Source organism: Lycium barbarum, chromosome 3 (genome assembly GCF_019175385.1).
Source record: "Lycium barbarum isolate Lr01 chromosome 3, ASM1917538v2, whole genome shotgun sequence".
NCBI classification, from domain to species: domain Eukaryota; kingdom Viridiplantae; phylum Streptophyta; class Magnoliopsida; order Solanales; family Solanaceae; genus Lycium; species Lycium barbarum.
In genome coordinates this window covers 148,277,082-148,290,575 of record NC_083339.1, presented here as the reverse complement: position 1 = coordinate 148,290,575, position 13,494 = coordinate 148,277,082, and the positions used below count along the sequence as shown (strand labels likewise).

Genomic DNA, 13,494 nt, shown 5'->3' with positions numbered 1-13,494 from the left:
ATGATAAAATCCATCCGATGATAACACAGTGGTTAGTCAGTCATTCATAAATTTAAATAAAAAATAATGAAACAATTGCATGGTTATAACGTTACATATGGGTCGGTGGTCCGATCCTTCATTGTTTAGGATGATTAATTCATTCACGTTGATAATTGTTTAAACACCACTTGCTTCATCATCCAAGCCTTGTTGACTTTATTTTCGGACTTCAACGATGTGAAAAAAGTTGTAAAATCCAACTACTAATTGCTTGTCCTTTGAGAGATTAAAGTGGTTAAGAATGTTTAAATTCTAACAACATGAAACAGTCGTCGATGCCGCGTAGATTGACCAGTATGAGGACTAATTAACGTCGACAGTAGACATTTTTGTTGACGACACAGAAAAGCAGTTCATGTGTAAATACTTTTTATGCTTTTTGGTTTGGTTTCAAAAGGCTATAAAAAGCTCCGACATGGAACTTAAACAAAATCATTTGCAGTTGTAGCATTTTGACTGTCTAATTCAGACTTATTCAAACATCTCTCACATGTTAGAAACGGCACGTTTTCCTAATTCCTCAATCACCACCAAATAGCAAATAGGAGTATGTGGTACGTACAATGATCATACTTATATTGCTCAAAATTCTTCAAGTAGCAAATCCAACAATACCACTATGTCGTAGATATACATAAGCGTATCCACAATTTAAAGTTTATGAATTCTGGATTTTATCCCTCTTGAGTTATAAATGAATTTTTAAGATAAATATAAAATTTGGTCCAAAGCTACTGAATTTTGTCAAACCTGTACATTCTATTCTACCTGTCTATGCATAGATAATAGATCTATTACTTGGTAACACATAAGATTACACTATTCATCCAAAACTGTATTTAATTTACACAGAACTAAGGTATTACAAAATAATTAATGAATTCATGAGTGAATATGTAAGTAGAATTTACAGTTCAATGTCATTCAGAGTGTGTGTATATATATCTTCAGTGCTCTAGATGTAAATAGAGGCAGAGCACTTGTTGGAGAAAGTTCCCTTGATGTTCATTGGAAGAGATATCTGCAGAGGCAGAACGAATAAAGTAGAAGAAAAAAACTTGTTATTAACGTTATAAACAGTATGTGCGTTTCAATATAAAGTATTACATATTGTAATAGTTAGAATCATGAACAGGTAAATGATATTCAGGATAATCGTCCATACCGTATTATATTTTGCTGCTTTCAAGCTGTAGACGAATTGGTTACTGAGTTCAATATGGTTTTGGTCAATGTTTATGTCGCACTCCACCGCGAGCTTCAAAAAATCGAAAGAAGAAATACAATTATACATACTAACTAGAAAATCTATACATAACTTATAGCATAATTTTTTTTATTTTTTTTACTTTATCAAATCGTCTAAAAGATAACTACGTGTAACCGTACGTCCACAAATAAAATGATAGTACTGGAAAAAGTACAGACCTTAACCTTGGGCAAGTTGACATTGAGAAGTTTTACTTGAGCTGCAACATCACCCAACATGCTTGCCAATATAATACTTTTCGTGGAACCTTTTTGTTGCAATGATATATTAGACAAAATTTGTGTAACATTCACGCAGTAAAAAATTGCTCGAGCCTCCAAGGTTAAGTTATTGCTATGTGGAGGTTGATAAAATGCAGGAACTTGAATCATTCCGATCACTACTCCTCCATTAAATACGTGAAACCGCGTCGGTCTATACCTTATGCCAACCTTGTTAGGATTTTGCGCAATCAGGGTCAGACAAACGACAGATGAAAATAGTGGGTCAGAGCCCGAATTCGAAAGGTTCAACTTGTAAGATTGTACCTTTAATGTTTGAAGAGAGAAAACAGGCTTTTGGGGCTTCAAGATTAAGAAGAGCATAGAAGGAATCGCCACTACCACAAGGGCTATCAAGAAAATGAGGGTGAAAAGAAAGAAGAGACATTTTTTGAAGGAAAATGAGTGAAAATAATATGAAATATCCATGACATGAAATGAAGCAAATCATTTTTGGAACTTTGGTATGGCTTAATTAGTTTGCTAGCTCTTAAATGGGGTTATGTAATTTGAGTTTATAATATTAGTGAAGCCTTCAATTGGAAGGAGGAATGTGATGTTTTTCTTTCTAACAGTGTCTTTCTGATCCTATATTCCTTTCTTGAACTTAAAAAGAATTATGCACTTGCTTTCTTCTTCTCTTTGTTTCTCTGATTGCTTTATTCTGGACTTTCTCCTCAAAGTGAAACTTCACATATGACTAGTTCTTTCTCCGCCACCTTTACTCATAGCTAAGGTACGGGTTGGGCACTTGGGCTAGGATCAGAAACGCTTGAGTTGGGCTTAGGTGGGCTCTCATGTGCAAAGTATTGGCGTTTGCACAAATGGTCTTCTTTGAGGTCACTATTTAATTATTTTTTCCCGTTAGTTTAGTGGGGGACTTAATTTGGGATAAGATGTACAAAATATCGACTTTTCAGCCAGTGTAATTGAAAAATTGTTTGTATACGGTAAAAATCGGATTTATGTTAGACCGGTGAGACTGGGAATTGAGGGAAGAAAGAAACAAGCACGAGCATGAAGACTTTCTCCCGGACCGAAGGTATCGCACTAGAAGTGGATCAGAAGAAAGCGAAGGAAATCGTTTGGTCCGGTTTCTCCATAGCCGAGTTGATCGTGACTGTTAGTCCGAGTTGATCGTGGTCGTTAGTCCGAGTTGATTGTGGCCGTTAGTCCGGTTGATCGTGGCCGTTAGTCTGGGTGATCAGTTACACAATATGCCACGCGTCAAAACCGTTCTGCCACATTGTACTGCTAATCGTACGGATGTCAGACCGTACGGCCCAACCATATCCTTTTAGGGTTTTCTTTATTCAAAAGGGCTTTATGTTGTATAGAAGGCCCATAAGGCAAAACTATAAATATGAGGCATTTCCCTACTTTCAAAGGTTAGCCTTTCAATATCAAGAACATTGTAACAGCAAAATATATAAAATCTCTCTCTCTCTCTCTCTCTCTCTCTCTCTGATATTGGTCCGGATTTGTGTGTTCTTCTTTAGCTTTATTTACTCATCCAATATTTATATACTACTTAATACATATATATTCAATATAAATCGTCAATATCGATCCATTTGCTCACAGCAATCACACATATAGACACATATCAATTGCAACGAATCTCTATACATTTCTTACCAACCAAATAGATTAAAGTTCACCCACATATCCTATACCTCACTTACAAATTCAATTGATTACCTAAATTTGGGGTAAACAGTTTGGCGCCCACCGTGGGGCTAGGATAATAGTGATCTGTGATCTTGGTTTCTATCTCTTACCCGTTAGGATCTAAAAAATCTTTTGTTCGTCTCTGTGAAAACGGACCAAACGGCAAACAGTGGACAATCTGGTCACGTCAACAATAACGAGATTGTGGTCGAAAATGAAAATGGTGGACCACGGGGAATACCAACAAATCCCGTCGACCCAAACCCCGTTAATTCGAGGGAGGGCCTCAACCAACAAAACACCGTGAATCAGGAGAAAGCCGCCCCGCCGGCCACCGATCCTTTAAATCTCGGGTCGACCAGATCCCAGGGGCTCCGCCTATTCTGAAAGGACCGGATTCGAAGAGGTACATTCAGAGGCCTTTTCCTCTGAGTGCGGCTCCGAAATTGGTCCCAAAGAGGTTTAAAATGCCGGATATCCAGAAATATGATGGCACAACGGACCCTCAGGAACACGTGACTTCATACACCTGTGCCATAAAAGGCAATGATGTTGAAGAGGATGAAATTGAATCTGTGTTGTTGAAAAAGTTTGGAGAAACTCTGTCGAAGGGAGCATTGAATTTGTACGACCATCTGCCCGACCATTCAATCACTTCTTTCGAAATGCTCGCCGATGCGTTCATAAAAGCTCATGCCGGTGCCAAAAAGGTGCAGGCCCGTAAGGCGGATATTTTCCGTATAGCCCAAAGGGATGACGAGTTATTGCGTGAATTTGTCAACCGATTCCAAAGGGAATAAATGTAGCTCCCTCCGGTTCTGGAGGAATAGGCTGCACAAGCTTTCACCAAAGGGATCAATCCTCGGAGCTCGACGGCCTCGTTCAAACTTAAGGAAAACTTGCTGGAATACGAGGCTGTGACCTGGGCGGATGTCCATAACATATACGAATCAAAGATTTGGGTAGAGGATGACCAACTCGAGCTTCCCCCGGGGCCCGTGAATATCAATAAAAGCTCGGAGAGATCGCGAAAACATTACGAGCCGGAGTCCATACCATCGAGGAAAAGGTATCGGCCATACTCTCATTCGGAAAGGCCAAGCTTCAAGTTGGAAAAATCAAGGGTTGGCCCGAGTCAATTCTCCGGTCGGGGTGATAAACGGGCCGAGCGCCCGTCGAAAGGTCTCTCATTTAGGAGCGATGCCGGAAGCTTGGCCAGCAACAAAGACTTGCCGAGGATATCGGAGTACAACTTCAACGTCAACACTTCGGACCTCGTCTCGGCTATTGGCCGTGTTGACACCCAATTTTGTCCCTCCTTTATTTCAATTTATTTCCTGGAGCTTCTGATTTATTGACGAGTGAAACACTTTATTTTCACTATTATTTTTATTTGCTACTACTATTAATATCATTACTTTCATTTTCACTATTTTACTATCAACATTACTAGTATTACCTTATCGCAAATTTTAAATGGTTCGTCATCGTTTCATTTTAGGATTTGTACTCGTTAAATTAATTTTACTTTATTAAATCCTTTACTTTCCACATACTAATTACTATTTGTCTTCACATAATATATATTGTACTAGATATTAAGTTAAAAGCCCAAGAATAATTAAAATGAAGGAGAAAAGGCTAACATTTCAGCCAAATTCGGACCCTGTCAGCCCAACTACATGACCAGCCCATATTTTCCAACCCACTAGTCCGTTACCCGGCCCACACCCGCCTTCCACCCGACCCGGTCCGCTTATCTTCAACACTCACCCAAAACCTAAAGTATACGTATTAGTTTATCCCCTTCAACCTTCACGCCGCCCCCTCCTTCTTTCTCTCTTCCCTCCTCCTCTCTCCTCCATTTTTAGCAAAGGTCAGTCCCTCTTTCACCATGAACAGACCTTACCACTCCATTCTCGTGCAACGCTGCTCTCTTCGTCTATTTTAAGCGAAAAACCAAGCTTTTCTCTCCAACTCAGACCGTGCCTTTCCATTTCCATGAAATCTTTTGCTTTTCAGAAGGTCACAAAAAAGGATCACAAACAAACAATCTTGTACAAGCTCTAACGCTCGGATTTGAAAGGATTTCAACTTCAAATCCCGCCCAAATAGAAAACCCTAGCCTTTATCAACTATAAATATGGTTTAAGTCCTCAGTCGAAAAAAAAGGGAGAAAAAACGAATCCCTACTCTCTGTTTTTTTTTTAAGTATCTGGTTCGATTCATAAAAAAAAGGGGATTGGAATACACGAGCATTTTGTGACAAAGCATCTTTTTCTTTAAATTTGGTCTGAACCCTTACTTACATTTGAAATTCTTGAGACAAACAGAATTTCTCTTTTTCGAACAACAGTATACTGTTCCTGTTGATATCGAGTCTTTCGATTTGAAAGAATTTTCGAGTTTGAGTTCGTCGTGTTCAAACGTAGATCCGAGACTCATACCCTCGTTCACTGCACCCGAAAGAGGTGACTTTCTTTCCTTTTAGCTTATTTTGGTGTTTTTCCTACTCGATGGTTGTGTGTGCCGAATTACGGGTGTATGCATGTTTGAATTAATTGCTCTTCCTATGCGGTCAGATTAGTTGTTTAATTATTAGTTTAGGCCTGTTTATGCATGTTTTAATTCCTGCTTAACCCTACCAAGGTGTTAGTAGTTGGTGTTATTATAGTTGATGTTTGGTTAATTGAAGTCTCTTTTAGTTGACAAAGTCATAAGCTGCTTGTTTGAATTGATATATGATGCTGGCTGATTAGTTTAAGATTTATGTCGGTCTATAAGGTCATGGCTGTTTGTTTAAGTTGATAGGATTAATGTCGAAATGGCTAGTTTGAGACTTGGGTTAATTTACCATGTCATTGCTGCAACACTTGTTTCAAAGACTTGTATTTTCTACATTCTCTTAGAATTTGTTTAAGTTGATAGGATTCATGTTGGCTATACTTGTTTCAAAGACTTGTATTATCATTTGTAAAAGGATCAAAATCCAGTTTACTTGATCACTTGAGTTTGATTTCTTTTGTAACGACATTTATTAATCAGCTGTAAGGATTTATATGATAGGGTAATAGATGTTGCTGTTGAGTTTACTTTTGGCCTTTTCTATTAGTACAATTAACTGAACTTGCTTGGTATATCGCCCCTGTCCTAAACTGTTTGGTATTGTCCTTCTTTCCTACATATGTTGTTGTTGTATTTAACTGGGCATTCAGAAATATGCACAACCTCTTGCACTGTCGAGATTGCAAAATATTCTGTGAATGTCGTCCTTATCAATAATGAGAGTGACTTCCAATTTGAAAGTCGAAATAGAGATGGAAAGAGGTGTTTGATTAGCTGACCTTGCTAAGTGGAATCCTGTTTGTTGGATTATTTCTAATCATTTACATGTTCAAAATAACATTGTCCTATGAAGAGTGAACAGAAGTAAAACAATGGATAAAGTGTGTGTATTTTGCTAAGTGTAGTGATAGAACTAAGTTTAGATGGTAAAGAAACTTGAAAATTGCTAATACTTACCTACGTGGAGGGTACAAGTTTTACTTCGAAAGAAATTATAAGCTGTCAAAGTGTGCATGGTAATACTTATCTGAGTGGGGGACCTGGTGTAATGGCTTGGTTGGTTTTATCCTTTTAAACGTCTTTTTGTGCAAGTTTGTGGTTACCAATAATTCTTTTTAGATTCATCACTAGTCTTCCGTGTCTCCTATGTATTGTTTATTGCAAGCACATAATGTTGTGTGTTTTACTTTCCATAGTTTGTTGATAATTAAATTTCCCTTTGCTAATTCCTACTTTTCTTTTCTTTTCTTTCGCATGTACTCTGGAGCCTAAGAGTCTCATTTTTGAGACTCGACTACACCATCATTGAACGACGCCCACGTATTCTGGTCCATCTTCCTTATATCGCCCATATCACAAACTCTGAAGATAAAATCTTCTTCGGGGTCTGGATATGGATCCAAATTGTTTTCCACGCTTTGTGTATACGTTTTGATTACCTATTGTGTGACTAGCAATTTGTTTTCATCATATGTTTATTGTTGACCCGAGAATTATTATGGCTTAGGGCCTTTTCCTAGAGAGTTAGCAATAACAGTTTATATTCTCGATAGCAAGAAAAGATTTAAAAATCAATTAGAATCTTGCCAGAATTTTCAAGTTTAGCTACGAACGATAGCAATAAGCCCTGGAGTTTACTTTTGAGTTAAGGTATAATCTTTTTCCAGAAATATTTCTTCAAAAGGGTTTGATTTCAAAGTTTTAAAATTCCCAAATCACCGTAATCCTTGATAAATTTTCGGTTAAAGGATATATTTAGTTGAGCTCAATGAATGTTAGACAAATACAAGTCTCACTTATAAATGATTTTGGGTCTAGCTCGTCGTCGGTTCGGAAACATATTTAGCTCCTCTTTTCGATTTGAATACAGATAAGAACCATCCCCCCTTTAGTCCAGAACCTTGAATCCCTTTATACTATTTCCCATAACTATCATACGCTTGCTCCATTAAATATCTATTTTATCACTACTCTCCTAGTTATGACTAATATTTTAATTAATTAACAGAAGTCCAGTCGGTTAACCATTGTTAATGGGTCTTAAAGGATGCCTAATACCTTCCCTTTAGACTAATTGAACCCTTACCTAGAATCTTAAGTTAGTAGACCTTAAACGGAGTTAACTTTAGAAAATTACTTTAATCAACTTTAAGTGTCCTAATTCACCATAAATAATTAGGTGGCGACTCCCTAACTTTAAATAACCCCGGAATTACCAGGATGTTGTAAACTATTTTGACTCCGGTTAAAATAGGGTACAACAAGTCGTATCACAGAAGCAAGATGGCCGAGACCACTAAGGTCAGACCCAGGCCAACGGGACCCGAGCGTGATGTGTGAATATCATGGAACCCATGGACACAGAACTGAGGACTGTCGCCAGCTAAGAGAGGAAATGGCTCGGTTACTGAAAAATGGCCACCTCCGAGAATTGCTAAGTGAACGAGCTAAAGGTCACTACAAGGAAAGGTAATCTCATAAACGGGCCGAACCAGTAGAACCTCAGCATATAATCAACATGATAATCGGGGGTACCGATACCCCTCGAGGGCCGGTGATGAAACGGACGAAGGTTTCTATTGTGCGTAAGAAGCGCAGCCGGGATTACTTACTCGAGGGTTCCATCTCTTTCAACAACGAAGATGCAGAAGGTATCATTGACCCATGTAGTTCGGCCAACATTATCCGGTGGAGAGTGGTTAAACAACTAAGGCTACTCGATCATATCGTACCGGTAGCCCGAGTGCTCAGCGGGTTCAACATGCCGAGCGAAACCATAAAGGGGGAGATCTCTTTGTCGGTCAACATTGATGGCACTATCCAGCAAACGATGTTCTATGTATTAGAAGGAGATATGAAGCATAATGCATTGCTGGGTAGACCTTGGATACATAGCATGAGGGCCGTGCCATCAACATTACATCAGCTGCTGAAATTCAAGACCCCGGAGGGGATAAAAACCATCCGAGGTGAACAGCCCACTGCAAGGGAGATGTTCGCGGTCGAGGAAGCGTCACCTCTTCCCAAAAAATTAGATAAAAAAGATGATTCAACCGGGGGCAAGGACACTAACGGAGCAGAAGTGGTTGGACCCGGGGTATGAAGAGGATGATTTCGGTGTACCCAGATCATTCATCTTGCCGGATGACTCGGTTGCAACCAAGTCACAAGTCAACAGTAGAAGAGTTCGAGCAAATCATCTTGTTCGAATATCTACCAGGACAGAAAGGTATACCTGGGCACGGGGTTAACCTCGGAGCTCAGGAACAAGTCAATTAAATTTCTTCGAGCTAATGTCGATTGCTTCGCATGGTCCCATATAGATATGACAGTTGTGCCACCGGAAGTAACAACTCACAAGATCACCCTAGACGGGAGGTTCCCCCCAGTGAAGCAGAAGAGAAGGCCCATGGCAGAGGCAAAACACGCCTTCGTAAAGGATGAGGTAACGAAGCTTTGAAAATAGGCTCTATCCGGGAGGTAAAGTACCCGGACTAGCTAGCTAACGTAGTAGTGGTGCCGAAAAATGGTAATAAATTTCGAATGTGCGTAGATTATAAGGATCTAAACAAAGCATGCCCGAAGGATTCATTTCCGTTGCCTCACATCGATAGAATGATCGATGCAATAGTCGGGCATGAGATGTTAAGTTTTCGCAATGCTTACTCCGGGTATAACCAAATCCGGATGCACCCGGAGGATCAAGAGAAAACATCCTTTATTACCCGGTATGGGACTTATGGTTACAATGTCATGCCTTTCGGATTAAAAAATGCCGGTGCAACTTACCAACGCCTAGTTAATGGAATGTTTGAAGAACAAATAGGGAAAATAATAGAAGTTTATATTGACGATAGGGTGGTCAAGTTCCTGGAAACAGAGGACCATTTAAAGCATTTGCAGGAAACCTTCGATGTACTCCGCAAGTACAACATGAAGCTTAACCCGGAAAAATGTGCCTTCGGTGTCCGGTCTAGTAAATTTTTGGGTTTCATAGTGTCAAACCAGGGGATTGAAATCAACCCGGATAAGATCAAAGCCATCGAGGATATTGAGGTGGTAAATAACGTCAAAGGAGTGCAGAGGCTCACCGGAAGAATAGCGACGCTGAGTCATTTCATATCGAGGTCCTCGGATAAGAGTCACCGCTTTTTCTCCTTACTAAGAAAGAAGAATGACTTCGTTTGGACACCGGAGTGTCAAAGAGCTTTGCAAGAATTGAAAAAGGTACTTGTCCAGCCCGCCGCTACTGCACACACCGAAAGCGGACGAGCAACTTTTTCTCTACCTTGCCGTCTCCGAGGTAGCGGTAAGTGGTGTTTTGGTCCGAGAAGAATCAGGTACGCGATTCCCTATATATAATGTGAGTAGAACTTTAGGGGATGCAGAGACCCGTTATCCCCACCTGGAAAAGTTGGCATTGGCATTGGTAAGTGCATCTAGAAAGCTCAAGCCTTAAAATTTGATCATATAAGAAGACAACAATTAATTCATTCTCTAACCAATTTGAGACACTTAACAGGCTAATTAGGATAAAAAATTACCAATAAAATCTGAAATCAAACGGCCGTCAGAAAATCTTCCAGTAGGGGACCTGAAGTAAGATTGTCCATAGGGCCAGAAATTGGCTTGGTCAAGGGTGGATGTGTTGATGTAATTGTTGTTTCCCACATCAAAATAGGAGTCACCAAAGATGAAGAGAGCAGCTCCCTTTTCTGGCTTTTTGCATTCACTGATATGGAGGCTGTAGGCTGCGCCAATTCTCAGATATAGAACCACCATGACTGTGGTGAAATAGCTGCTTATGGCACCCATGGGATTATTTGCCATATTGTTTTTAGCAAATTTAATTTCTCCTGACTTGTTTTATGGAGACAGAAGAATAAACCCTTGATCATGAAACAAGTAGGACCTCTTTATTAATTTATGCTAGGTACTAGTTAGCTAGAAGGATAAAGAACTGCATGCATTTTTCTGAGTTTGTATGATTACCTACGCATGCCACTGTTTGACTAAAACCAGCAGCCAAGTTTCCAATTTGGTGTTGACATTTAAGTTTTGTACACACACAAAAAAAGAAGAAGAAGGCATATATAGGAGGCCCATTTAAGAAGAGGGGGGGAGGGGGAGTGACTACAGTTCTTTTTTGTTTAATACTTTATAAGGACACGAACCCAAAACATCTAATTAAGGATAAAGAGACTTCATCCATCCGACGATAACACAGAATGGTTAGTCATTCATAAATTTAAATAAAAAATAATGAAACAATTGCATGGTTATAACGTTGCATATGGGTCGGTGGTCCGATCCTTCATTGTTTAGGATGATTAATTCATTCACGTTGATAATTGTTTAAACACCACTTGCTTCATCATCCATGCCTTGTTGACTTTATTTTCGGACTTCAACGATGTGAAAAAAGTTGTAAAATCCAACTACTAATTGCTTGTCCTTTGAGAGATTAAAGTGGTTAAGAATGTTTAAATTCTAACAACATGAAACAGTCGTCGATGCCCCGTAGATTGACCAGTATGAGGACTAATTAACGTCGACAGTAGACATTTTTGTTGACGACACAGAAAAGCAGTTCATGTGTAAATACTTTTTATGCTTTTTGGTTTGGTTTCAAAAGGCTATAAAAAGCTCCGACATGGAACTTAAACAAAATCATTTGCAGTTGTAGCATTTTGACTGTCTAATTCAGACTTATTCAAACATCTCTCACATGTTAGAAACGGCACGTTTTCCTAATTCCTCAATCACCACCAAATAGCAAATAGGAGTATGTGGTACGTACAATGATCATACTTATATTGCTCAAAATTCTTCAAGTAGCAAATCCAACAATACCACTATGTCGTAGATATACATAAGCGTATCCACGATTTGAAGTTTATGGATTCTGGATTTTATCCCTCTTGAGTTATTGGGTTCAAAATTATTAATTTGCACATATTAAATGAATTTTTAAGATAAATATAAAATTTGGTCCAAAGCTACTGAATTTTGTCAAACCTGTACATTCTATTCTACCTGTCTATGCATAGATAATAGATCTATTACTTGGTAACACATAAGATTACACTATTCATCCAAAACTGTATTTAATTTACACAGAACTAAGGTATTACAAAATAATTAATGAATTCATGAGTGAATATGTAAGTAGAATTTACAGTTCAATGTCATTCAGAGTGTGTGTATATATATATATATCTTCTGTGCTCTAGATGTAAATAGAGGCAGAGCACTTGTTGGAGAAAGTTCCCTTGATGTTCATTGGAAGAGATATCTGCAGAGGCAGAACGAATAAAATAGAAAAAAAAAACTTGTTATTAACGTTATAAACAGTACGTGCGTTTCAATATAAAGTATTACATATTGTAATAGTTCGAATCATGAACAGGTAAATGATATTCAGGATAATCGTCCATACCGTATTATATTTTGCTGCTTTCAAGCTGTAGACTAATTGGTTACTGAGTTTAATATGGTTTTGGTCAATGTTTATGTCCCACTCCACCGCGAGCTTCAAAAAATCGAAAGAAGAAATACAATTATACATACTAACTAGAAAATCTGTACATAACTTATAGCATAATTTTTTAGTTTTTTTTACTTTATCAAATCGTCTAAAAGATAACTATGTGTACCACAAATAAAATGATAGTACTGGAAAAAGTACAGACCTTAACCTTGGGCAAGTTGACATTGAGAAGTTTTACTTGAGCTGCAACATCACCCAACATGCTTGCCAATATAACACTTTTCGTGGAACTTTTTTGTTGCAATGACATATTAGACAAAATTTGTGTGACATTCACGCAGTAAAAAATTGCACGAGCCTCCAAGGTTAAGTTATTGCTATGTGGAGGTTGATAAAATGCAGGAACTTGAATCAGTCCGATCACTACTCCTCCATTAAATACATGAAACCGCGTCGGTCTATATCTTATGCCAACCTTGTTAGGATTTTGCGCAATCAATGTCAGACAGACGACAGATGAAAATAGTGGGTCAGAGCCCGAATTCGAGAGGTTCAACTTGTAAGATTGTACCTTTAATATTTGAAGAGAGAAAACAGGCTTTTGGGGCTTCAAGATTAAGAAGAGCATAGAAGGAATCGCCACTACCACAAGGGCTATCAAGAAAATGAGGGTGAAAAGTGTGAAATAATAATACTACGCACACCCTATGGGTGCCATGACCTCATATATATATATATAGGAATAATATTTACATATTACATAAATACCCCTATGTATCCTCTATTACACCCCCTCAAACTGTGCGGGGGAAACCACGCGCAGGTTGGACCGTAAATATTCAAAGCGTTGACTGGATAAGTTCTTCGTGAAGATATCAGCCAACTGGTGCTGAGTTGGTACATAGCGAACTACCAGATCACCATGAGCAGCACGCTCTCGTACAAAATGATAATCAATTCGAATATGCTTACTACGATCATGTTGAACTGGATTCACTGCTAAATACGTCGCTGAAACATTATCACAATAAAGTGTAACAGGAGAACATATCATCAAACCCAACTCTGCTAACAGAGAACGGATCCAAAGAGTGTCTTGGACCGTGTAGGCAACTGCCCGGTACTCTGCCTCGGTGGACGACTTGGACACCGTGGGTTGTTTCTTTGCAGGCCAAGAAATGAGGCAGTCCCCATAA

General features: G+C 38.8%; 1 protein-coding gene across 1 annotated transcript; it reads right to left on the bottom strand.

Moving 5' to 3' along the window:
• Window positions 1-864: 864 nt before the first annotated feature.
• On the bottom strand, window positions 865-2,047 carry LOC132634392 (uncharacterized). Its single transcript, XM_060350650.1, has 3 exons — window positions 1,471-2,047; window positions 1,208-1,300; window positions 865-1,063 (listed from the first exon to the last, which is right to left on the bottom strand). The coding sequence occupies exons 1-3, from the start codon at window positions 1,999-2,001 to the stop codon at window positions 998-1,000; spliced, it is 690 nt and encodes a 229-aa protein (XP_060206633.1). The 5' UTR covers window positions 2,002-2,047; the 3' UTR covers window positions 865-997.
• Between the last annotated feature and the right edge of the window lie 11,447 nt (window positions 2,048-13,494).